At 42.0% G+C, this 27198-nt stretch overlaps 2 protein-coding genes across 4 annotated transcripts; one reads left to right on the top strand and one right to left on the bottom strand.

Moving 5' to 3' along the window:
- The first annotated feature begins 554 nt into the window (after positions 1 to 554).
- Positions 555 to 13293, top strand: sesn4 (sestrin 4). Its single transcript, XM_084352225.1, has 9 exons — positions 555 to 757; positions 7557 to 7754; positions 7883 to 8065; positions 8251 to 8496; positions 9100 to 9214; positions 9393 to 9517; positions 10897 to 11063; positions 11149 to 11293; positions 11381 to 13293. Exons 1-9 carry the CDS (start codon positions 692 to 694, stop codon positions 11468 to 11470), a joined length of 1335 nt encoding a protein of 444 aa, XP_084208351.1. The 5' UTR covers positions 555 to 691; the 3' UTR covers positions 11471 to 13293.
- On the bottom strand, positions 9552 to 25427 carry foxo4 (forkhead box O4). 3 transcript variants are annotated; one of them, XR_014622529.1, is made up of 5 exons: positions 24451 to 25427; positions 22946 to 23400; positions 19341 to 20900; positions 18204 to 18806; positions 9552 to 9570 (listed from the first exon to the last, which is right to left on the bottom strand). XR_014622529.1 is itself a non-coding variant. In XM_084352223.1 (4 exons), exons 1-3 carry the CDS (start codon positions 24539 to 24541, stop codon positions 19368 to 19370), a joined length of 2079 nt encoding a protein of 692 aa, XP_084208349.1. In that variant the 5' UTR covers positions 24542 to 25427; the 3' UTR covers positions 15610 to 18806; positions 19341 to 19367. The 3 variants fall into 3 exon arrangements, 2 of the variants coding, with proteins under 2 accessions (XP_084208349.1, XP_084208350.1); XM_084352223.1 differs by lacking the exon at positions 9552 to 9570 and having other exon boundaries at positions 15610 to 18806; XM_084352224.1 differs by lacking the exon at positions 9552 to 9570 and having other exon boundaries at positions 15610 to 18806; positions 22946 to 23395; positions 24451 to 24544.
- Positions 25428 to 27198: the final 1771 nt, after the last annotated feature.

The raw sequence follows: 27198 nt of genomic DNA on the forward strand, positions 1-27198 counted from the left end.
TTAGGTCATTTCTATCATATATTTGATAGTTATGTATACATTATTGCATTGTGAAAGGTAGAAAAACATGGTTGTGAACTCTGAACACATCTATCCATAACTAGGCAAGTAGTTCTGTGCTGCTTTGCAATGTTAAATAATTGATCAAATATATATATATATTACCAAGTTGCTGGCTCCAGAGGCAGTAACTGTTGAAATACCCTGTTGTTTTATTATAAAATATAAGAAATTAAAGTCTGAAAGTGTTTTTCATGTGTAATATGGACGTGTCCACTGAATGAAACAGGGTTTACCCACGAACAGCAGCAGCCTCCTCACTCCCTCCTGCCCCGGTGGCTGTTGAGAAGTTGGTAGTCTGACTCCGTGTCTGTCCGGGCCTGTTTCTCGCCTCCCCTGCGCTGTTGTTTGCAGATGTTCATTAGCATTTGGATATACCCCTGTCAGCGGCCGGCTCCGCCTCCTGCGCTTTGATTGGGCACACTGTTACTGGAGCTGTCAGCACGGCTCCGGGAAGGTTTTCTCCCCTCTCCTCTCCTCTCGGTCCAGTCCCTCAGCTACCGAGCGGCCGACCGTCTGACTGCAGGCAGCGGCAGGCTCTCTCCGCCTTTGTTCGCTAGCTTGGAGAGCACCAAGAGGAGAAAAAAAGACAAGAGCCGCATCCATGCAGTAGCAGCACTTTTTTTGGAAAATGATCATCTGTACGAATAAAATGGAGTACCCCCTGAGAACCCAGTGCCAGCGAGTACACAAACAGGTATGTTAAAGCTGACAATGGACGGAGGTGTTGGAAACAGTTGGGCTAAGTTAGTTTTAACACAATTAAAGCTAGCGGCTAGCCGAGTAGCTCGAGTAACGTTCATTCATTTGAATGACTTGTTTTATAGCTAACGTTACATTTAAAAAAAAAAAACCCTACATGTATGCCAGCTCTTCTTGTCCTGGCTTTTTTTTGTAGCTTTAACCTACCTCTTTTTGAGAAGTTAAAATCCGACATGTTAGATAAACGTCGCTGTTCACAATTATTTCAGTGTCTAAACTTTTCTTGTCAGCCTGTAACGTCACAGCGGCTGTGAGTTAGCCTAACTTCTGATGTAGCTAACCTAGCTTAGCTCAGCTAACGGTTTATCGAGCGAACACATCAGAGTCAACTGAACAAAAAGGGGGAATAAAACGGGATTTCGTGAGTGGATTGAGGGTTATGAAGTGTCACCTTTTCCCCTCACAGTCAAACAATAATTTCGCAGATGCCATCTCCAGTCGTGAACATGTCACGTAAAGCTCGCAACATTTCGTCGTTTTCTTTTTTTTTCTCCTCCTCCTCTCTTTCTTATTTAAAGCTGCCGTTAGTGAATTAACATTAGCATTAACAATTAGCCGCTCGCTGTCAGGTCTGCGTTTGTGTGTCTTTACTGTGACATGGAAACGTCAAAGCGTACAGAGAAACCTCTGCCTTTGTTAGTCCACCAGGGATGATTTAAGCCCTTTCCTTTTCATACATCGTTCATATTAAACTTTCACTCGTATTTTCTATTTTATTTCTTCACTGAGATGCTAACGTTTAAATGCAGCAGAGGTCGAGAGCGCTGCGGTGTGAGGAGAAAACTGGAGGTGACGATGACATCATCTGAGGATTTGGGAGAAAAGTGTCTGTCAGTTAAGCTAGGTGGCTGTGAAGTAATGCAGTGCCATTTATTCAACATCAATAATATATAAGGACGTCGCTAAAAGGGACACGGCTGTGTAAATGCGTTGTATCCACCAGGACAGATGAGGATTGTTGAGGGGTTGTTTTTTTTCCCCCTGTCTTGCGGTGCCTCCTGAATGTTGGCGACTTTTTATTGTGCTGTTTTTGCTGGCTGAACTGGACTGCCAATCAAAGTTGTTTTTCTCCTCCGTCGCTGCTTTTCCACTTTGCAACAGAGAGGGGGCGCTGTCTCAAGTGCGGCCCAAAGAGACATGTTTGCTGCAGATTATAGTTCAGAAATGGAGCAAAACAGGGAGGAATGTGAGGCAGCGAGGGATTCAGAAAACCCTCCACTCTGGTTTCAAGTCCAGCCTGTGCTACTTTTACACCACCCCGTTCGCTGTTTGTCTGTCATTCGACTACACGATAACCTCTAACTGTGGACAAACAATCAGCATTCTGTTCTGACTCCACTGCCGTCAACAACTACTTAAAATCGCTTGCATTCAAAAAGCTATTTGTTAAAATAAACACATATTTGGCAGGCATTCACCTGACTGCTGATATGAGTTATCAGTGAAAGTGTTTTGTAAAAGCGTCCCCCGCCCCCTACTGCTCTACCTTGCCTGCCATGTTTCCTGACAGGTTCAATCACTCATCTACTGTATGTGGGCTCGGCTCTGCCTTTTTCTTTTTTTTTTTTTTTCTTCATCCTGCAGCACAGTGTTTTGTTTGTCTTGGTTGTGTTGTATGTGCTGTCCTTACCCAGCAGCTCCTTCCCCTCCCCTCTCCCCATCTCCTCCCCTCTCCAAACATCTTTGGGCTGCAGCTGGTTTGTTTTGCACTACTCCCTGAGTTCAGGTTGCAGAGCCAAAATCGGCCTTGGCTGCTTGTGTTTCCGGTGATGAGGCTTGCAGGAGGGAGGGAGGTAGGGAGGGAGGGGAGGGGTTGGTCAAAGGAGTCAAAGCCCCCCGGACGCAAGAGCGCGATCAGGACGGACCCCCTCCAGGCTCAATCGGAATGCAGATTGAATATCCTCCTCCTGTATCTGCAGCAGCCCCCCTCCTGCAGCCCACCAACACCACACACACACATGCACACACTACATGCGCACATGCACGTCTCATCTCAAGCTGACACATTTACCCTTGGAAGACTGCAGGCATCATTTTTCCACTTCTTTGTGTGTCGTCTTAGTCCTGCCCTCTCCTTCGTCTCCCTGCCTGTACAGTGCTGCCGTTTTGTTTGTCAGCCTGCTATCAAAGCCCGTCTTTGTCTCCATTTACCTTTCCTCCCCTCGCTGACGTCACTCCTGTTTTTCATTTCATCCCTGCCTCTTGCTCCTCTCTGATCAATAAACAAATGACCTCTCCTGTGCCTTTTTTTTTTTTGAATGTCAAATGATCCGCACCTGTGAATTTTTTGCCCACAACAGGCCCTCTGTAGTTTTTTTTCTTCCCCCCTCTCCTATCTTTTTGCTTCCAGGCCACAAGTTTGAATTCATCTTGTGATTTCAATACAGCAGCGCTCTCATATCAACAACGCCGTCTCGCTTTTGTCACCCTCCGGCTTGTTTTTGACTAGGAAGAAATGGCTTTGTTTCAGAACCAGTTGCTGCCGGGGCGTACTGTAAGCAGAATTAATAGGTTTGTTTGCGCAAAGGCTTTATGTGCTTGTGCTGTCAGACTGTTTGCATCCATGTGAAACCAAAATATGCTTTGTAATACCACACACAGTCGCCTAAATGATGATTTTGTTCCTTTTTTGCTTTATATATCCGCCCACACACGCTTGTTACCAGATTTTTTTTCTTTTCATGCGGGTGCTCTTTTCATGTGGGTGGACAATAAGGAGGGTATCGCCTTATCAAAAGTACTGCTGTGTGCAGCTTCTGTGGCTTGTTTTCAGGCGAGGAAGACGAAGCAGTGGGGATGGGTGTCTGGACACAGCTTGCACAAAAGACGTTTGTGTATATTAATCACAAGTATTGATTAGCTCTGATGAAAATGTGTCTTTATTGTGGAATGGGTATTTTATTTAGGAAATAAAATATAATATTAATTGCTTTACTTATTCAGTCTGACAACCAGAAAAAAAGAGAGATTACGGTATTTATTTATTTTTATTTTTTTAAAGATCCCCAGTTTTGGATACTTCTAAAGTCCATTTCAAACATCATCATAAACAAACTGTATTTTGTCCTGAAGTGTAGATTAAGCTGAGTTAAAATTTTTCTTTTGTGTTACGGTGTCAGCAGACAATGTTGAGACCGTGGGATGTGTCATTTCCTGCCGCAGGACTGCTCACATCAACTGTAGTTCCTGTTTCAATTTGACTTTTTTTGTTGTATTTGTCCAGACATGTTTATGAGATCTCACAAACCAATTTCCCTTTTTCGTTGTCTGATGCCAGTGATGGCAGCCCGTCTCCTCCATCTGTATGAGAGTAAGTGCTGTCACTTATTTCACTGCTCTTGTACAGCTGTAGTTTCAACAGTGGCTATAGACTAAATAAATGACCAGTCAGTTAAATGGTCACTAGCTTGTAGGGATTTGATGTGCATATTTTCTGTACGTGGGTTTTTGTTGAGAATGCAGTGGGTTTATTACCTAGCTGGGCTGCACAGTGAAGTCCGGTGTGGGCAGTGGAGTCACAGACGGTGTCCTGTGTGGGCGCTGGGTTCCCTGTATGATACACAAGCCTGTTATTTCAGCTTTAACTGGTCTAACAACAGTCACCTTTTGCTGAATCAATCCCCAAACATACATTTTGTTACCTCAAACAAAAGGGAGCAAAAGCAGACCCTTCGTGGAGGAGGTATTGTCTGGATGGGGCTGGGCAGTATATCGATATTATATATTCTGATATGACGCAAGTGTTGTCTTTTCCTGGTTTTAAGGTCTGCATTACCGTAAAGTGACGCAGTTTTCTGGACTTGCTCAACTCTTCTGCCTTTACCCACTCAGTCATCATATCCACAGTGCTGACGATTAGCAAAAGTGTCATTGTGTTAATGTTTTGTGAAAGAACGAATAGTCATCCCTACATTATTGTGGCAATGTCAAGATATTTTGTGATATTTGATTTTGGCGCCCCGTCCTAACATTTATGAGGTGCTTATCGAAATTTACATTATGTATCTTTAATATAGCCTAAAAATATTCAGATGTTATTTTAAGGCCATATTGCACAGTCTTATTGGGGACACTTCAACTGGTTTCACCTGGTTGTGCATGATGACCCACTTTGATAAGGTTTTGTCACAGCATGGGTGGGATACTGGTGATCTAGTTTACCAGTAGCAACTGCAGGATTTCCAGTATGAAATGTTTCCACAAACTGTTTTAGATTTAAATTGCATGTACAACTGCAACTATAAATTATTTTCATTATGAATTAATTGTTTACTGAGTAAAATTGTGAAAAATGCTCATCACAATTTCCCTTTTTCATTTACTGTCAAAAAAAAGAGCAAAGGAGCAGAAAATCTTTACATTTAATGAACTGGAACCAACAAATGTTGGACAACGATTAATTTGATTATAGAAATTGTTGGCAACTAATTTTCTTTCTTCGATCAACTATTTGATTAATTGTTGCAGCTAGGGCTGGTCGATATGTCCTTAAAATAATATTACGTTGTTTTTAGGCTATTTTAGGCTTGTTTTTTTGGATATAAGATCTATACCCAGATAATTGGCTGGCCAACAAAATCAGATGTCACAATATTTTTGCCCAAATACCTCTAATGAATGACTATTGGTGCTTTCACAAAATACTAATGCAAATATCAAAAATCGTATCATCTATATACTGCAGTTTTCAATCACATTCACGGCACGTGAGCGTGGATGCGTCAACAGATAAGTAAAAAGAAATTGCTGTACCACCGTGCCAAAGATATGCTTAAGAGTAACAGTTCACAAATGAATCATTCATAATCACACTGAAGTATAATCGTTGGTGTTGCAACCCTCGCTCCTTCTACAGTGGCAGACTGAAAAAAAAAAATACACTGTGCGGTCACCCTTCATTTTAAGTCCTTGACAAGTTGTTCTCAAAGCATGTTTTCATGTATGGTGTGGGCCTCATTCCTTTCATCGGCCCAGCCAGTTACTGCTTGATGGAGCAGTAACCTAGATTCTGCCGCTCAGCATACTAATCAGTGGCTCTTGTGTTTGCAGAGGGATACTTGTTTGAATGTGTTTGAATGTGCTCATGTCAGTGGGCCTTTGATTGGCAGGCACCTGTGTGCTCTACATACCCTCCAGTGGGTCTGTGTCCGAGGGTCGTTTTAGTGCCACTTCTCGTTTAACTAACTTGCTTTTTTATCGTCCGTTTTTTTTTTCTCTTTTGTTTTATATAAACTGTGAGATTAGGGGAAATGTAAACATGCGTGTGAGAGTGATTTAGCATGTGGTGTATGTTAACATGTCTTCCAAGATCTGAGTCTGGACTGTATATAGGTCAAGAGGTGGAGCCTGTTGCAGGATCTGGAGGAAACCCTCATACAGTGCAGGGAGAAGTGAAATACCACATGGAGCTACCAGCCAGATGAACATGGTGTCGAATGCCAAAGAGCTGTATGAGGCTAAAATTAAGTAACAAGGCCCTCTAGTCGGCATTCGCTCCGGCTATCTGTGACATAAGTCCAGGTGTCTGTGGTTTGACAGGACAGTAATAATCCTCGACAGCATTTTGTGCTGAAATAAGGAAAAGTCTTTGCCAACGTTCGTACGGTTCAAACAGTAATGAACCTTTTGGCTTTGATCGGCGCAGCTCACTCGGGTTTCACATACAGGAGAACTGAGTCTGAGCTTCCCAACACCTTTTCCTAGAGGCCATTGTATGATGGCAAGGGAGGTAATAAATGACTGTGGCTATGAGGCCAGCTTCCCACTCCACATGGGTCTGTTTCTCTTGGCCTCGAGCTCCGCAGCTCTGTCGCTCCCATGTTTGTGTGTTCGGTCTCATCCACTTCTTTGCTGCTGCGACGCTTCCCTCTTCAAGGCCTCCTGAACCCAACTTTCACATAAGTTCCTTCATCTGTGGTTCCTCCCAGCATGTAAATCCCCTTTTCAAAGGACAACCTTGTTTTTTTTTTTCCTGGTTTCCGCTGTTTATTGTTTTGCTTCACTGCAGAATTAGTTACCTGTTAGTCCACAGTGTTGCTTCTATGTTTAATAACAATATAGTGGAAGCGTATGAACGCTTCTGACTCTGCTGCAGCTGACATGAGTTGTTGTTTGTGCGCCTGTCGAGCTCCCAGTGGAGCACCGTTGTTTGCTGGTTTTATTTGCAGAAAGAATAATGTAAGGAATGCACTCGCTTGCCAGTGGCGCCGGTATCGCAGCATCGTGGCTGCTGTTCTTCCGAGACAGGCTCTGTTCAGCTGATTTAAGGTGTGGAACATGACTCCAGTCCAAAGCACAGCCTGAACCATCACATGGTGGGGAATCTGAAGTCCCACCTTATCTTGAGCCAACCTGCTTTGGCTACAAAATGATTTCTAATAATTACCCCAAAGGACAGTATGTCTTTCTGCTTTCAGTGAAGACTTTTATCACTGTCAAAGGTGGGTACAAAGACAGTGGCTGCTGGTGCTGCAACTGATGTGTATTTTCTTTATCGCTTCATCTGCTGATTACTTTTCGATTGACTGATTCATTTCTGTCTTTTTAAATGTCAGAAAATCCCAAAGCCCTTGGTGTGACGTCTTCAAACTGCTTGTTTTGTCCAATCAAACGAAAGAATATTGAGAATAGCAGCAAATCCTCAAATTTGAGGTGCTTGAACTTGTCACTTAACAAATCGATGTATTGACCTCAGAAACCAACCCTCTGGCTCCTCTCTCTCCTGGTTTCTGTAGGTGATGGTGAACGGTGAGAAGGAGCGAGTGTCGCTGCTGTTCATGAAGGCTCTGGTCAGCACGGGGAGCGTGGACGCCGTGTCCCAGCAGATGGCCTCTCACCCTCAGTACTTGGAGAGCTTCCTGCGCACACAGCACTACATCCTGCACATGGACGGCCCCCTGCCGCTGCATTACCGCCATTACATCGCCATCATGGTCAGTGACCAGGCTGTTCTTGTATATGCATGCTCAGGATGTACTAGTTTTATTCAAAATGGAGAATCACAAGCTTGAATGTTTCCACTGAATCTGTGTACCCAATTTCCTCTTCTTGTGACATCTAGGCTGCAGCACGCCATCACTGTAACTACTTGGTGTACCTGCACTCAGCCCAGTTTCTGAGGGTGGGCGGGGACCCTCTGTGGTTGCAGGGTTTGGAGGCGGCACCTCCTCGCCTTCGTCTTCTCGACCACATCAACAAGGTGCTGGCCCACCAACCGTGGCTCACTGCCTGCTCACACATCCAGGTACAGCAAAGCAAAACCCAGACGAACCACACATCACAAAATGTACATAAAAACAGCATTAAACGGTTAAGAAATGTATAATTATTTAAATCGTTACAGCCTTCAGGATGCAGATAAAGTAAAAAGAAAGCCTTAAGATTATACGTAGTTCTTTGACCCTGAGCTCTTGTCTCTGTTCCCTGCAGACGCTGCTGAAGTCGGGCGAGCAGTGCTGGTCGCTGGCTGAGCTGGTGCAGGCCGTGGTGATCCTGGCCCACTGCCACTCCCTCTGCAGCTTTGTGTTTGGATGCGACACAGACTCAGACTTTGTCCCGCTCTCCAAATCTCCTAACGGTACTCCGCCGCCCTTCTGCCCCTTCGATGCTGCCAACGGCAACGCCAATGTGCCTCAGTCTCTCGCCACTCCCTCGGAACACATAACACGACGACGGGTAACAAATCAGATGAATACTCCTCTAGTCTTGTGTTTTACACATTTGTCACACTATGAAGTCCTCAAAGTAGCTATGCTTTATTTTTTTTAATTCTATATTTATACAATATGCTGTTGAAATAGATAAGACAGTTGATGTTTCATGGAAAAGTATTTTAAAACTAATAATTTGAGATAAGCTGGTGAGTCATACTTAAATAAATAAAATAGACTTTTATAGTTACAAGCAGGCATGCAACTTAATTTCATTATAGCTTAATAGCTGCCTATAAAAAGAAAATGGTGAAAAATAATCCAGGCTGTGGACCGACAGTCCAAAAAAACAAACAATACTCATTTTACAATGATGTCAAACAAAGAAAAACAGCAAAATCTCAGACCTAAGAAGATGAAACCAGAGATTAATCAGTTATAAAAGTGGTTGTTGATTTTTATCAGTTATCACACATGATTATACAGCATTTTATAGTTCTTGTAGACACTTCCAAAGAATTTAAGCATTTATGGTAATGTTTGCTTGATGGCAGTAGCAGCACTGCAGGTTGCGTCTGTTCCTTGTGAAATACTTCATCAGTACTCTTCCCGGGCTCTCTGTTGACAGTCTCTCGACTCCAGCTGTGACATCGTTTGTCTGAAGGAGAGGATTCAGAAGTCCCAGGAGGAGCGCGAGAAGAGAGAAGAGCGTCTGCTGCACACACAAACACTCCAGCAAACAGGTAACCAACTCGGACGACACGCACAAACAAGCTGCTGAGATGTTCCCACTCGTCTCTGATGTTTATCTCCAGCGTCACATGGTGTGAAACTTGAGCAATTATCACTCATCAGCCACACTTATTGACGCACTCTCTGCCTCCCCTCCATCTCATCTGCTTTCATCATGTCTTTTTTTAGATATGGAAGAAGAGGAGGAGATTATTTGCTTCACAGACCCGACGAGATTCAGCACAGACCCCGACTTCTGCTATCAGGAGTTCACTCGTAGAGAGGAGGACCACTTTCAAGTGTTTAGAGTTCAGGTGAGGATGTTTGTGGATGAGGGCAGGCGATGATGTCAGGACACATGTACAGTCTGTGGATTATAGCAAGAGTAAATACTTGTTTCTGATTGGCTGGTGTAGTAGGACACCTCAAACATGCAGCTGATGCTCTTTGATGTCTGTATAAAACCTAACCAATGCTTTACAGAACTGAATGTTATTTAAATTTGCTTCAGTTTATTTAATCAACAATAGACCGGCATGTGTGAATTAACCCTCTCACATGTCTGGCGTTTTCTTAACAAACACTTCTAGGTTTGGTATTTAAAATGACCCACTTCCAAACTGTGTCACAGTCTGACTCGTAAACCAAAATTAGTTCCTTCAGAGAAAAATGACACAATGGGAGTTTAAGTCCCTCATATATGTGCAGTTGTCTTTTTTTTAAAAATAAATAAAACTTGCTCATGGCCGGTTGATTAAATAAGATTTAAGATGTTTTTCTTTCATATTACATCCCTGTGTGCTTAGAACATTTTCACTTTTGGCCAGATGGGTTCATATTTGAATATTCTGCATCTACAATGTCCTTAAAATGCAAAACCAACCATGCCATAGTAGTGCTGTCAAAAACATATATTTTTAAAATGGATACATATCAATTCTGGACATTTGAAACAGTTTCAATACTCATTTTTTCGTCGTGCTGTAGTGCCCACACAGCCCAACCTCCTCCAGAGGAAAATAAACTTCAAGGTGTTTGTTCTTAACACACAGTACACAAGCGTTGTTATATTTATCTTAAAATAAAAATCTATAATGTTATACCCTCAGTGACATGATATCGAATATTGATGCATTTCTCAAGCATTGTATCAAAGTTAGAAAATCCAGTATTGTTGCAACACTGTGCCATGCTATATTCTCGTGTTCAGTAGTTCGGTGGCATAAACTGAAACGAAACATGAGGTCACAAGATAAACCTCAGATTTCACAAAATGATTCAGAGGATTGGAAAGCAGGACGTTTTTACCTTTTTAAAAACTATTCAAATAAAAAAAAAAAAGCAAAGCAATAAAAATCTTTAAAAACCACAAGAAGGCACTCTCTTCTAAAACATTTAAAGGCATTTATTGTCACAGCATGGTCACGTTGGATCATGAAAAAATAAACGCATTTAAGCCTTCATCAGTGTTTGACTTGGAGTTCTCTTATGATTTTTAAGTTTTAATGTTTCCCTATAGAGAGGGCACCTCTACCAACCTCGTTCAGGAAGCGCTCCTACCCTTACATTTAAAATAAATAAAATCCTTTGGTTGAATTGGTCACAAAGGTTGAGATGATTTTGTGGCTTTAAGGTGAACTGTACATGAAAACCTCGTCATGCTGACTTTGAGGATGTTGTATTTGCTCTGCAGGACTATTCATGGGAGGACCACGGCTTCTCCTTAGTTAACCGGTTGTATTCGGACATTGGGCACCTCTTGGACGACCGATTCAGGAGCGTGACCACCCTCCCCTCGTTGCACAGCCCCGACCTGAAGAGGGCAATCTGGAATTACATCCATTGTGTGTTAGGAATACGGTGAGCGACCGTCCTGTTTTACTCATATAAAACCCCGACTTTTCTTCCTGTTCAGTGGGTAAAAATGTTTGTTTGTGTTGAATAGGTATGACGATTATGATTACGGAGAGGTGAACCAGTTGCTGGAGCGGGATTTAAAGCTGTACATCAAGGCTGTGGCCTGTTCTCCAGATGCCACCAAAACTCCAGTGTGTCCGCTAGGCTGGACTCCACTTAAAACTTCAGAGCGGGTGAGAAGACCTTCACTGTCAACTTTCCCACTGGTCAACCATGTTTTTGCTCTCTGTTTTAACCACTCTTTGTTTTCTTCTCCTCAGATACACGTGAATTTACTTATCATGGAAGCCCGGCTGCAGGCTGAGATGTTATACGCTCTGAGAGCCATCACTCAGTACATGATTGCCTAAGTGCTCAAGAGAGGCACGAAGCCAAACTTTCTGCCGGTACAGAGCGACCCAGAGTCACGGGGATGAAGAAATCTGAACAGCAGACGGTGAAGTGGCACTTAAAGGACACAGAGCTGAGTCGTTTTGTCCCTGTGCCTCATGAATGTGCTTTTCTTTTTCTCAGATTAATGTATTTATACCATAGTGTGCCACAACCCCCGCCCTCTCCTCGGCCCCTCTCTGCAGATTCTCGTTGTGAAGTCCTCTTATCAAACATCTCGGCTCTCAAAGGTTATGTGCAATTATTACTAGAGTTGTTTTAATTTTTACCTGTTGGTTTGTTCCAGTTCAGTCTGTGAGAAACTGCTTAGCTGTAGCAGTGTGTTACGGTGGCCAATACTCTCCTTTTTACTTTGATCAGTCTCCTTTTGTATTAACTATGCCCCCTCTCCAAAAAAAAAGAAATCCTTTTGTACGAGTTGAATGTTAATGGGAGACCAGGGCTCCTGTTTTTCCTTTTTTTGGACAATCCTTGTCAGTGTTGGAGGAGGACATTAAGGACCGTGAAGTACGACAGTTTTTCTCTCCCTAACGTTTCGTATTAATGCTGGTCAAGAACAAAAACACAACAGTGACACTGCTGGAAGTTATCGCATCACTATAGTTTCTTTTAATAAGCACTTTTTTAAACTTTATATATTTATAATGCAAGGTAGCTGATTAGTAGACATGAAGACGCACAGTGTGTGGGTCGGATGCCTTTCTTCTCCACTGTACGACGTGTAACAAAGATTTTTAGACTGTTTGTCCTCAAACTTTCAGACTCTGCTTTTGTTGTCAACCCCAGATTTGTGTGTGAAGTAACTTGATCCAAGATATTTCAGTGAACTATTGGAAGGATTTTGAAGGTAATGGTAAAGGTAATGTTTGCAAAACACCCATTTGTAACTAAACTAAAGAGATAAGTGGGCTGTGTCCTACGGTGAAGATTAAGCTGAGCCATTCACTGAATGATTTTCTTGTTTTGTACTGACGTGCTTCAGAAATGATCAAATCAGAGACTGAATCAGACCAAAAGGCGTTCAGAAACTTTTCGCAGAGAAGTGATGAATTAGTTGACAAAGAAGTAGACCTGCGCTGGTCACGAGTTCAGATTTTTTGCTCATAGCTTTGTGTTAAAGCTTTTTTTGTGAGCTGTATCAAAGCTGATTGTCAAGTCAAAATCTACGGTACAATTTGCAAAGCAGAACAATGTGGAAACTAGTTGTTAAAACTTGTATCTTTTCTGTCTTTTTTTTTTTTATTTTTACAGTTTTTGTAAACTCCAGAGTACTTTTGTTTGTGTTGTCTCTGGGTGTGACGTTAGGACCTGCTTGTTGTACTGCAGCCTGGGTAGATATAGAGGTGTGACGGACTGTTTAGAGCTAGACTTCAGTAACTGCGGGATGTAGAAAAGAAACAGAAGTGCATATCGATAAAAGCAAAAGCGCTGTTAACACAGGTGCCTTCAGGCTAAAACTGGAGTGCTGCTGAAGTGGAGGGATGTGACTACTGGAAGCTGAATGTGAGCTTTAGTTGCAGCAGGGGAACACGGACAACCAAAAGACGTGTGGCTGTTCCTGCAAGAGAGGGAACCGTCGCGTCTCGGTGTCGGTCAGCACCATTTCTGATAAACGTGACGGCTCGTGTTTTCTATCAGACACCTTCTACAAGCCCCAGCAACTCGGCAAGAGCCTTTGACACAGATGGATGTGAAAAAAATGTTCAACTTGAGCAGATTTAAAAAAAACAAAAAACAACAAAAAAAAATCTAATAAAAAAAAAGGACATTTATTTAAAAAAAACAACCTTTTAAAAAAAGAGAACAAGTGAAAAGACAAAAAAAATGTTTTTGAAAATGTGAAGAAATGTTTTCTATAAAGATGTTCTATGAAAATAAAACTGTCTCCTGTTTTCTCTTTTTACTTTCTTCTGCAGGAAGAGAGCAAAACCACTGTTTATGCACCTCGATATCCATTTACTAAATATAAATCAGCTGTAGTTTGACCAGTGATGAAATGTAATCATGTACATTTATTCGAGTACTGTACCCAAGTACAATTTTGAGGTACATGAGTATTTCTATTTTCTGCTTCTTCAGTTGCTACTTTTACTTAAATACATTCATGTCAGATACTTTAAGAATTTAAAGTCAGTAAGTAAAAGATGCTTTAAGACTTCTCAGTTGCTATGACTTTGGTATGTTTGACTTTTGGATAAACAGTCTCTCAGTATGGAGACGTGCTTTGCAAATACCCAGGCGGCCATTTTGAATTATTTGACAATATGTAATCCACTTGTGGATTTGATTGATTGAGCCTCAGGTTTATATATATTATTATATATCAGGAGAAAAGCAAAGGCTAGGCTCACATTTTTTTAATCAAATTATTTTCTACATTCTCTTCAAATAGAAAATGATCTGAATCTGAAATTGATTCATCACTCAATTTCAGATTATTTCACAACAGTACACTTGAAATTTGAAAATGTATAAATACGTTTATCTTATGGTTGTACTGGGGGAAATACACAAGTGCCCTTACTGCAGCGGCAGGTTTTTGTGGTTGTGTTTTGGATTAATCTCACATGGTTTTCAGTGAAGAGTTTGGTTTTGACGCAGCATTTCTGTTTGGAGTTTTGGGAAATGGAGCATAATTTCAAGAAATGTGTCTTAAAGGTGCACGATGCAGTTTTGGGGAGGACATTTTAATCAGAAGAGAAAGACCTTCAAGGACAAATGTTTTATTTTTATATTATTATTTTTAATTTGTTTATATGTGGCGGACCCTGCCACCTTTCTAGCTTCAAAGAGTGTTCTGGGGACCTTTATTTTCCTCTGAGAACAGCTTGTTTATTCAGCTATGGAAAAAAAAAAAATTTGAGTTTGTATTATTACCTCATTAATATTGTAAATATAATACATGAGTTTGAGTTTCTTCTCCAAAACTACATAGTGCTCCTTTAACAATCGAGACAAACTGGCTGTGAAATAAATCCATAGTCCTCGTTCTGTTTGCTCCAAAGAGTTTAATCAGATCAAATATGAGACTTCAGCAGTCTGACTCAGAGGAAGGGTATTTCCCAGAGTTACAGTCCTTTTACAGTACTGCAAAACTTCCTCTTTCTGTTTCCTTGGACAGTTTTTCCTTGCTGAGCTGCAGTAAACAGATAATAAAAAGAGATATATACATATAATATTAGATGTGATTAGAAGACCAGTAACTTTCTCTCTTCACGACCAGTTGGGAGAGGAGGGATGATTAGTGAACAGAATATCTTTAAATAAAGGCGCCACATGGGAGTAAAAGACAGACATAACCTTTAAAATACCTGAAAGACTGTGATGGACATTATGTTTATGTCCATTTTGTAGGAGAACTGTGCCGCTCCCAACTTGTCAAATACTGACAGTTTGGGATTTTAGGTCCGGTTGGTTGCTTTCCCAAAGCATCAGTAATTGACGAGTTGGGAATGAGACAACTCTCTCACACACTGGACCTTTAAATACATGTGATTTATAGCAAAGCCCAAATTATTAAAACGTGCATCTCGTTGGTCTGGTGGCACATGTAGTTGGAAAGGAGCAAATATTTCCCCCCAAAAAATGTTGTTTTATCTGAATAACCTCCATCATTATTACATCTGCCACTAAATGTAGTTACAGTAAGTGGCTGTGTGACTTTATAACAGCGGCCCCAAGTGGCAGAACTGCAGAACTGACGGTCCGACTACAAAGAGACTCACAACCATTAAAAGCTGTGTTGTAAAAGTAAAGCTCATACTTTACTAAAAATAAAGATATGGTGTTAAAAAAAAGCACTTGGTCTTAAAGTAACTGATATTAAATGTACTCAAATATAAAAAGTACAAGTAAAAGTACACTATGGGTCAACTAATTACCATATCCATTTTTATCTGATTATCAGAATCAGTGTTTTTTTATCCAGTTGATGATAAAATAATTTTAAAATGTGCCACAAATGACTGTAGAGGAGTAAAAGTACAATATAAGCCTCCAGAATGAAGTGGACTGGAAGTATAAAGTATCAGAACCAGTACAAGCGCCTCAAAATTGTTCATTACTGATGAAAAGTAACGGCAGCAACGAGTCGGACAAAGTAGGTTAAACAGTTTATTGAATTTATTTCTGCTGTTCAGAGCGTTTTGTCATCTCTGGCTGACTTTACAATGTGTAAAGAAAGAAAAAAAGACTTGAGGGGGGGAGAAGAAAGAAAGAAAAACTATCAACATTAATCAAAAATCATTAACATAATTGGCGTATGCACAACATATCATTACCTGCCCACCCCACCCACCCCTATGGGAAAATTAAAAGTAAAAAACCCACCCTCGCCGAATACTAAAATGCTGTATCAAATGGGGCAATTTTAGATTTTCAAAAACAAACATACAGGGTCTAACTGCTAGTTTAAGAAAACTGAAGAGAAAAATATGTAGATAGTAGTAATTATATAAAGGGGGAGATACAAAGGGAGTAATAACACCACAGCTGCCCGTTTTTTTAAGGAGGCAACAGTAAACTAGAGACATTAGATTCAACCAACCACCGCTCTGCTTATAACATCTCCAACAGCTGGACATTAGTTCAGAAAGGCTGGGGGATCTGTTGCATATACAACTTCCTAAAATAATTACATGTTATGATTTCAAATAAGAAGAAAATCATGCAGTTCGAACAAGCCAGTCGTCTGTTTCCAGATCCACTTAAGTGACCAGTTGAAGGGGGGTTATCATATATATATATGTAAAGACATTAAAAACAAGGAGGGGGGGGGAGATGTGGATTGATTACACCAAATCAAGATATTTGTGCTGTATACAGAGAATTCAAAAGGCCCTGATATGCACCCACGGTATCATGGCGTACTCCAGGATACATCACAAATGACATCTAGCACCATTCAAAAAGAGAAAAATAAAATAAACAAGAGTGCTTTATACAAATCTGAGGCTAACATATTCACATAGCTACAGTGAAATGATGAATATTAGAGAGTTTAAACTGCAGGGATGTTATTTCTGATCACGGTTATGAACAACGCAATTAAATACAAACACAAAACACAAAATTTTACGGTGGGGGGGGGGAAGGTGACAAAATAGAGTCCATCCTGCTACAGAGTAACGTCATGCTATAGTGTTTTAAATATTGGCAGTCCAAAAAAAAAAAAAAAAAAAAAAAGATAACCCAAGGGAGAGGCTATTACTGATATACATGGCTGGAGAGCTAGAATACGTTTCTCTAAAAAATAAAATAAAAGGGAATTCAAATTTGAGATCAACTCGACAGAAACGTCTCCAGGAGAACAAAAAGACATGCCGTGTTGGTTTCCAGTCTGCAGTAACAGAAATTTGTGTAGAATAAATATGTTTTGTCATCGATCTGATCACGTCCGTGCACGTTTTGTTCCTGCCGACTTTCCTTTCGAGCGACCCTGAGAGGTAACAGTTGTATTAGTCTTGTTTTGAGATGAGAATTTGGCGAAAAGTGGGTTTTCGTCTTTTCGCCGCGCCGCCACATTTCAGCGCCGATTTTCTTTTCTTTTTAAAACTTGGATTCATGATTAATGCAGAAAATAAGAATGAGGCAGATAATTGGGATTTTTTTTTAGTCAAAGCGGTCAAGTATTGATGCACTTTTGCCTCAGATTTCATGTTACAGGCATGTTTTTTTGTAAAGCATATGTACACCGAGATACTGTGTCAGGCCCAAGCGCTCCCTAAAAATGCCATGCAAATGCAAATATTAGTGTTCCTTTGGTTATGTAAAAAAATCTACATGCATCTCATCCTTTACAAAAATAAAAGTATAGAAAATTACCGTTAGAAATTATCTGAAAATGCTTCTTCCAATGTAAAAAAAACATCACTTGTCATTAGTAATATATTCATATGTATTAATATCTCATTTATTACCTCCATCTAAATAGTATATTAAAACTATAATCAAATATATTCTTTTTTTTTTGTACTTCTCACACAGTGAATTCATTTCTCGAACTGAATAATTGAATAATTAAAAGTGTGAGAGGATATTTGACACCCACGTCCCCCCGAAACCCCCCGACAAAATATCAGGAAAACGTTAAACAGCAAAACCCTTCAAGAAGTGATTTTACAAATTTCCTTCAAGATTTCATCTCTTTTCCTGATAAATCTGCATAGCGTGTCCTCATGTACATGTGCAACGTGTACATTAAATGTTTTCTTTTTGTACAGGATTAAATTCTTTTAATGAAATGGTAAAACCTAACGTGGTTGTAGTTTGGGGTCCCTGTGAGACAGGAAACCTAAGTGCTTTGAAAATGCACGGGCTCAATGGAAAGAGTAGATCAGGTAGACGATTTGACGGTGGAGGCATACTGCTGTTGAGACGATATAATACTTGGCCAACCAATCACTTGTTGGCAAACAAAATTTACCCTTGAATGCCCTGTGTATAAATTCCATAAAATCACATTTCTTCATTTTGTTAGTTTAACTGCACATCAGGGATTTAAAAATAAAAACATCCTCTAACTCTAACACCAAAAATGCCAAACTGCAAATACATAAACTGTTACACTGTTCAATCACCAAATTTTGTTGTTGTTTTCTCTAAAGTGAGAGATCTGAAATCGTACATGTGATCATAGTCCAAGTACGCGATTGGGCGAGATGTGTGGCCAATGTTGAATCAAACATTTCATACCTCCAGTCGTCTCGTCTTTATCTTCCACCTGTTCGCGACGCGGTCCTCAAAATTCGCACGGACTCCTGGTGCACCTCGTTCAGACGATCAAACAGCATTTGGTCTGGCGATTCACGCTCGGCGAGTGTCAATGGAAAACTGGCCATTTCTCCAAAAGCGCAAAGTCCGTTGATTCTTCAATACCAAAGCCATCAAGTACCGTATCCACCCTAAAGCTATTCTGGTGTAACATAACTGAAACATGAACTCCCAGTGGAGGGGAGTTAACGATTTGTCTTTTCACTCTAAAAACATAAAGTCACACGTCTTTAAAAATCATCAGTTCGGATTAACAGAAAAAAACGGCTAGCAGCCAAATCGTTGCAAGTGTTATATATATATATATTTGTTTTTTAAAAAAAACAGAGAAAACTTGTGCATAGTAGCGTGAGTCTCCTCCCCGTCCTCTGCATGTCTTGGCACGTGACATGAGTGAGGTCTGGTTTTGTCTTTAAAGTCCGAGAGAAGCATCGAATCTGAAAATAGTACCTCCAGCCAGCAGGGAGGAGGAATGCACCGGTCGTTCTGTCGTTTTGTGAGGTTATATTGATTGGAGATCAGTTCCTGAAAGAGACAATGATAAAAAGATCATTTCTGTTGTCTGTAAATCCAGACTGTGTAAGTGATGTACCTAAAATGTTCTGTTACTGACTCAATAACCTCACTGATTATGATAATTACTCCAAATAATGATTATTATATCATTATAATGAGAGAATCGTGACACCAGTTGATTAAAAAATGTCAGGAAACAGTGAAACTGCTCGTCACAATCCCCCAGAGCCTTAATGTGACTAAAACCCAAATATATTCAATTTACAATGATAAGAAACTGAGGAAAGACGCAAATACTCATATTTGAGAAGCTAAAAATTACAAATGGTTTTCCGTTTTTCCTTTTCACAAGCGACTGAAACAATTCATTGAATATAAAAATTGAATTTTCTGCCATCTTTAATGGACTTTCAGCCACAAATCACTTAATAATGTTATCTGTTGAACCATCATTTTGCAATAAAGAAAAGTTAAAGACTAAATTATTTGTGAAAAAAGTTAAATGCAAACTGGTTTGAGTGTGTTTGTGTGAACAAAGTGTACCTGGCTGACTTTAGGTCAGCGGAGGAATTAGCTCGGCACCCAGCTGTGAGCTGAGCCCTGCGTGGTGGCAGGGCCGGCGTAGCCTTGGCTTCCGGGCAGTATGGGGTCAAAGTTGAAGTCGAGGCCGTCTCCGTCCATGAGGTCACTGTTGATGATGTAGTCCACGTCACAATCCAGGTTCTCGGTGAACATGTCTATGTCCAAGTCTGTGGGCAGCCGGTCCTGACCGGTCGGGAAACAGGACGGAGCTCCGAACTGACTCATCCCCTGCAGGCTCACGCCAGGATTGGCTGAGGTGACGGGCGCTCCGTGATGAGAGCCCACAGCTGACACCGTGGCGTGGTGGGCTTTGAGCGCAGAGAGCTGCGATGGGTCCTGAGACATACCTGAGAGGATCATCCCCAGCCCCATCTGAGAGTGATGCTGGTGTTGCTGTGGCGGTTGTTGCTGCTGGTGTGGCGGCTGCTGCTGCTGCTGCTGGTGGTGGAGGTGATGCTGCTGTGACTGCATCTGGGCCTGCAGCGCCATGGGGGCCACCGTGTTCGGCTCCAGTCCTTTACCCAACAGCAGCTGATTGGGTTTGGACCTCACGCCCACCACGGACGTGCCCAGGCCCATCAGGCCCACCCCTCCAGGACTGGGCATGAGGGGATCCACTTGGGTCATCATGACATCACTGGGAGGGGGGGAGTCGGAGGTGAGCAGCGCCTCCAGGCTGGAAGGCACATGGGTGCTGAAATGGCCGCTACCGCGAGAAGCGGAGCTGGACATGGGGTTGAAGAGGGAGTTGGAGAAGGTTGACGGCTCTTTGCTGCCTGGTCCACACTGAGAGATGGAGGTCTGGGTCCCGGTGTGGGAGGGGGCCTGCGGGAGGCTGGATGGCTGCAGCTGATGGAAGGAGGAGAAGCTGGAGCCACGAGGCAGCAGGGTGGAGGCGGAGGGCAGTGGAGTGGGAGGTGCTGGTGGGGCTGTACTGGGACTGGCCCCTCCCTGCTGCTGAGTCATCAAAGTGAGGCCGTCGATCAGATCCAGCTCCTCCATGAGGGTCTCAGTGAGGGTGGGGGTCAAGCTGCTGGCAGTGTATCTCCCCAGCAGTGAGTCTTCGGGCAGATTATCGTCGTCCTCCTGTCCAGGAGCAATGGGGGACAGACGCCCACTCAGGGTGCTGGCGTTGGAGCTCGTGCGTGGGCGGAAGGTGGTCCACATGTCGGTGTCGTCCAGGCTGCCACGGGACGAGGGGCTGCTGCTGTTGACCCATTTGGGGAACTGCTGGGATGAGTTAGGGCTGTCTGCGCCCGCCGAGGCCGTGCTGCCGTCACCCTGCAGCGCCCCTCCAGCGCCGCCCAGCCCGGCTGCTCCCGCCTGCTTCTTGGTCTGCTTGGCCCTCATGCGGCTCTTCAGCAGTTTGCTGCTGTTGTCCATGGAGGCGGCTCGGCGGCGGGGAGCTTTCCCGGTCTTCCCTCCCTCTGGGTTGAGCATCCACCAGGAGCTCTTGCCTGTCGATTCATTGTGAACCCTCAGGAACTTGTTGTGGAGTGATAAATTGTGGCGAATTGAATTCTGAAAACAGAGAGAAAGAAAAGTCAATTAATATTGTCTCATATTTCAGCACTGCCAAAGTTTAGATTATCCTACTGAAACTGAAGCAGGGGCACAGCTGGAGATAATTACACTAAAAGACTCTTCTATTATTGAGAATCATGACACATAGTGTTGTCGCTGATCCCAATCTGGAGGTCAGGACACCCCGAGAGGTCAGAAGATAAACCTCATGCTCACGAAATAACAAAAAATACACGTCTGTTACACATTTTCATTGATCATTTTTTCAAAAATTCGTCTAATCTTGACTTTTTTCTTGTCATGTACTACTGGGGAACCACTTATTAACAATAATATGTTTATGCCAAATACATTTTATGCATTACATAGTAATGTAGGGTTCAGTTAACGTCACGTGATGAAAGCTTGACTGTTTTTAAAAAATATAAATTAATAAATAATATTAATTAAAACTTAATATAAAATGAAAAAGATCTATCTATTGTTTGATCTCCCCTTGGTTTTATTAGTGACAGACTTGAAATGCAAATGACATTATATCTAAGCTTTGAAGTATTTCCATTTAAACGTTTCTATTCCCCATTTTGAGTTTCACATTAGACGTTTCCCTCGTCTTATTTCCATCGCCATTTTTAGCATTTCCATTTAATCTTTTGCATTTTAAATTTAACCTTTTTCCATTTACTCACCTGACTTTACATTTTCAACTTATCATGTTACATTTCAAATTTGACTTTTCTAGTTGCTTTGTCTTTTCAAGATTAACTACGGCCTAACTATTCATCGGAGGGTAGTAAATGAATCTTTTAATTGTTTCTCTTTTAATACTCTATGTTGCTTTTCATTTTAATTATGACCGAGACTGTCCTCCACACAGACAACTCTCTGAGCGCTCTGAAACTGGAACTGTGAATTTCTGAACGGCCACTTCTGACCAAATTTATGAACGCACCCGTATTTATAGCTACACAATCAGCGGACTCATGGTTGCTTTTAATCATTAACTATGATTGCTGGTAACTCCGTAACACGCCTGAGGACACGTGAGATGCACTACAAGCTCTGCAGTCTTTGCATTTCACCGTCTGCATGTATATGATGCACTTTGCTAAGTGATCAGAAAGACTGCTCGTGTTTCCATCAGTGAATGCTAACAACTTGTTGACTTGTGGCAACGAGGAGCACCGTCTGCATCGACCCTCGTGAACTGTCTGTTTGGGGAGTACCAAAAATACATGAACATCTTAATTTCTCCACTACAGACAGCAGCTCCCTATAAACATCGATGAATAGTTTCTAAATCTGAATAGGTAAACCTTTTACTCCTGGATCTGCATCCCCGGTCAGTTCAGATCTTTATTGTCCTGCAACAGGAAATTGTCTTTGCAGCAAGAACAGTTTATAACCGAGCTGCAGAGCCGAGTCAAGTCGAGTGACTGTTCTGATGACGTACAACTTGACTCGACAGAAAATAAATATGTCAAGACTCCTGACTTGACTTGGGACATGAAGTCTTGAATGACCTTTTGTTTGTTTTTCTCTTTAAAAGTGATGGGGAGGTGATGCATTTTTGACTGAGAAGAAATAAGGAAAGCTTTTTTACTTAAGGTTTTTTGCTTCATTACATTTATTGCCCTGAATCTCAACAAACAAAACAAATAATCGTACTTTTTGGTATCATATTAGATGAAGTGGTCAGGTACTGAAGACTGGATACTGAAGGTTAGACTGAAGTGACTTGACCAAGAAAAAATGACTTGGCACTTACTGGAGACTTGGACCAAATGTCTTCAGTCACATGTCTGGTATATACATGAATAGAAGCTGATAATAATCAATAAGACATCAAAAAAAGATGAAAGAAAACATTTAAGGAGGCAATTTCTATACCATGAAGTGATGTACCTTCTCTGTTTTGTCAATATTGCCCAGCCCACATAATAAACGATGCTTCTGTGATGTAACATGAGTCGTAAAGCTGTAAATGTGACTCCACCTTGTGAATCCCTGCAGTAAAGATGTCTCCACCCCCCCATACTCACCTTCCACCCCGCTGAGCTGTTGCTGTCTCCTTTGTCTCTGAAGTAAGGCACTGTCTTCACCATCCACTCGTAGATCTGCGCCAGGGTCAGCCTCTTCTCAGGTGAGTTCTCGATGGCCTGGCTAATCAGATCAGCGTAGCTCTGGTTCCCCCACGCGTTGCGGCGGGATGATCCCTTGCGTGGCGTCGCGCCGGCTCCGCCCACACCTGCCACGACCCCGCCCTCCGCCGCCGCCGCCGCCTTCTCCGGCTCGGACGTGATTTGCTGCGGCTCGGGCTTGTCCTCGTCGGCGGGCGGGGTCCCGGCGGCGGACTCGGTGCCATCGGCGCCCTCCGGTTTGACAGCCGAGATGTCGGGCCTCGGCAGCGGCCACGTGCAGGAGCGGGGTCTGCTCTGCGGCTCGAAATCTGGGTCAATCGGGGGCACCGACGACTCCTCCATGACGGTCCTCTGAACTTCCAGTCAACCCAAACAAAACAAAAAAAGGTGGGACCACTTAAAGCATCTACCTTCAAAAATGTAAAGGTATTTTCGTTTGAGCGGATGATGTATGAATAAAAAAAAACTTCCCGACACAAAAACAATACGCGTCACCCACTGCGGGGGTGTAAACAGAGGGGCCTAGAAAAGAGACGTAATAATCTGGACACACCAATAGCCTCGGTTAATCCTCAGATTGGAGATTAGGGAACCCAAATAATCTCCTTAATAGTAACTATCATAAACCTTCCGATTTATATAGCATGAAGGAGGGCCGGGATGAGAGCCCCTTTGTCTGAGGGGAATAAAAACAAAAGTGGCAGAGTGGCGATGAGCACCAAAACATCTGGACCTACAGAGGTTCAGGCTCACCTGCGAATGAATGACACAACATGAACGGTGTGTGGGTACAAAATAATGACATTCCTGTCAATAAACACTCAAATTTGAATATTTTCCAAAACAGAAATGTTATGAATGTATATTAAAACTGTTTCTCAAATTCAACAAGGCGATATTTTTAAAAGACAAATCACAAATTAAAGGGTTATTTTCGTACCACAAACGCGCATCCTCGTGTAAAACTTCACTGTAAAGCTATGAGGACTGAGGATTAGCTGGCTGCTGTTACAAAGGAGCTTCAGAGGAGAGACCCTGTCTGTCTCCACTTGTAAACAACGTGATGTCTAGCCACAAAACCTCGACCAAAACTTTTTTTTGCAAAAATATCCCCGAATGACCCCGAAACAGTCACAAACCAAAACAATCCAGGTTAAACCGAGTAAACTATAAAAGCAATAACCATCTCATGTCCTCAGCTACTGTTCAGTTTTGATCTCCTGCTGCCAAAAAGTGTATAAAAAAGCCCCACAGGAGTGAGACTCCGGCCGCCGCTTGTCTGGCCTGTGTTAAACCCGCTGCAGTTACACTAAATAAGTGTCAAATGAGAGAGGCTCAACGGGAGAGTGGCTTCAGATAACGGTTAAATAGTGTTTAATCTTAAAAAAAAAAAAAAAAAAACCTACGAAAGATGAGGAGAAATGCTCGTGAGGGGAAAAAAGTCCGTGCTTCAGGTCTGCACGATCCGCCACATTGCGGCCAGGCGCATGTCACCATCTGCCATGTTTCTCCACACTCCGGCCGCGGCACACGATGCTCGAAGAGGCGGTTATGAACGAGAACCTCCTCCCCGCCGAGGCCCGGAGCTCAGCCTGCCGTCGTCCCGCGGTCTCGCAAACGCGCTACAAAGCGATTTCCCGGGTGTCGGGTGAAGTTGGGTCGCCCCGGAGGTCTGTCGGCTCCCACTCGCCGCACTTTGAAAAAAAAACAGCACGATAGCCACCGTAACGTTAGCTGGTCGAGCTCCCGCTACTCCAGAGTTTACAATCCGTGAAAAAGTCCGTGAAATGCCTCCGATAACCGGCTCCGAGCGGCCGCTTTCATCCAGCGAGGACTTTTGTCAAACTTCCTGCCGTCGCGGCTCCCCAAATATCCACTCCTTCAGTGTCTTTTTGACTTGTTTTGTTTTGTTTTGTTTTGACTCGAGGCGAAGACTCCCTTCTGACGTCTGTTTACCACTGTCAGGCGACGCGTTCTGCGCATGCGCCGACATGGATTTCTGGGAAACCGAGTCATCCGTGTGACAGCACAGGCGTAAACAGCAGCTGAAGGAGGCAACATGTACCTGTAACAGCAGCGTTATGTAACGCGTCTATGGAAGTGTGCTAAGTCCCAGACATGCTTAGGTCATTTAAGGTGTTATTACCGACAAACACAGCACCGATATGAGCGCTGGACTACACCAAACACAAGATAACGTGTTTACTACAATAATAATTGTTAATGTTTATGTTTTATCATGGCTATTTTTTTTATTTCTTTGTCAAACGACGTCAAAAATGAACATTTTATGTGTACTACTTGGATTAATTAGGCCTTGTGATAGTGATGTTGTTAATGTGACAAGAAAGGAAATGTTATGATTAGATACATTTTATACGTATATATTTATAGGTACACATGCAATATATATATATTGTGCTGGGTTGCCTGCATTTTGTTTGTGTGGATGCCTGTTTTTGTGCACCTTAATGGGAAGCCCTATAATATATCTGTATTTAAATTAAAATAGAATACAATAAAATAAAACAATACATGCAGTTATCTTTCTGCCTTCTCTTGTATTTTGTCAAACGAGGTCAAGGACAAACATTTATGGTACTACTTGGACTGATTATGTCATAGTGATGTTAATGTGACACTAAAGGAAATGTTATGATTAGATTAGATTAGATCAGTCTGTACTCACACTATGTACAAAATTATGCTGACACTCACCAGGTCAGCATAATTTTGTTAATCATTGTGAAGTAGACAGTGATGGAGTTAATGTAATGTAAGCACATTTACTGTACTCAAGTACTGTACTTATGTACAGTATTGCAGTATTCTATCATACTCTTTAATCCACTACATTGACTTGATAACTTTAGTTACTAGTTAGAGCCAAAGTAGTGCATTCTTAGCTTTTACCTGTAATAGTGCACTATGTAACTTAAACTACAAAATACTATGTTTTAATAATATTAATATTAAGCGTTCATGTTTTATCCAGGTTGTTTTATTGTTACTTTACAGCACAGAGTTGTACAATGTTCATGCTACGCACAGAGACAGAACATGTATATAAATGTTTAAATTAAAATAGAATACAATAAAATAAGACAATATACGCTACTCAAAATTAATTAGGAATATTGGGATATGGGTGCACACATGCATGGATACTCCATGAAAGTCAAATGATATGTGTCGCATTATTTTTGGGGACCAAAATATTCACAAAATAAAAATTCAGATATGTCACAGAATAAACTGTCAAGTGAAAAGCTAAGATATCCCAAAAATCCCTAACAAATTTTGAGTAGTGTATAAAGTTATTCTTCTGCCTTCTCCACTGCATGACCAGGTTAACATGTTAGGAGGCTCCAGGGCAAAGAAGTTGCTGTTTGGCCCATAAAGACAGAAACAGTACAACAGAAACAGTATAGCTTCTGCCCAGAGACCCAAAACCAACCACATTGGCTAATCCAGGGTGAGAATATGACCTGGACTACCTGTTATATGAGCACAGTATAAAATAAACTAAATAAAAAAACTGCAACAGAGCACAATTGAAGCAGGAATGCTGCATGGATGTGTCTTAATCACCTGACCACCAGATGTGCAACTAGGTAAGATCCAGTAACCCAGGGTGTTGCGGGTCTTGTGGGTCTTGTGGGTCTGTGGTTCTGTGGTTCTGCGGCACTTTGTCCTGCCAGGTAATCCAACTTTACTCTACTAGACAGACAGATTTTACATTTTACACTGCATTATAAATCGGTTTACTCTGATTGGTGCTCATAGTGTGTCTGAAGAGGGCAGTTAGTCCAACTGCCATAACCCTTTTCAACCAAAGCGAACCACCAAGTGCTGGTTCTGGGCTGGTGCTGGTGCTGGTTAGAAATTTGGTCCAGCCTTTAAAGAACTTGTTTGCTTTTCCACAGACATGAGAGCCACTGTAGAGTCGCACCATGTGGTCACTGTTCACCGAACAATGCCTCCACTGGCATCCAAACTTGACCGCTCCTCGGACCGCTGTTGCTTCGATTAGTGAAAGTAGTTAAAATCTTTTGTTTATTCTCCCGTGGATGAGTCAGAACACGCTACATTAGCTCTGGTTGTAAAAAAAAAAAATGGCAGTCATAAGCGGTTTAAGTTGTTGATGTAAACTG

The sequence above is a fragment of the Pagrus pagrus genome (assembly GCF_965226575.1).
Source record: "Pagrus pagrus genome assembly, chromosome: 5".
Lineage (NCBI taxonomy): Eukaryota > Metazoa > Chordata > Actinopteri > Spariformes > Sparidae > Pagrus > Pagrus pagrus.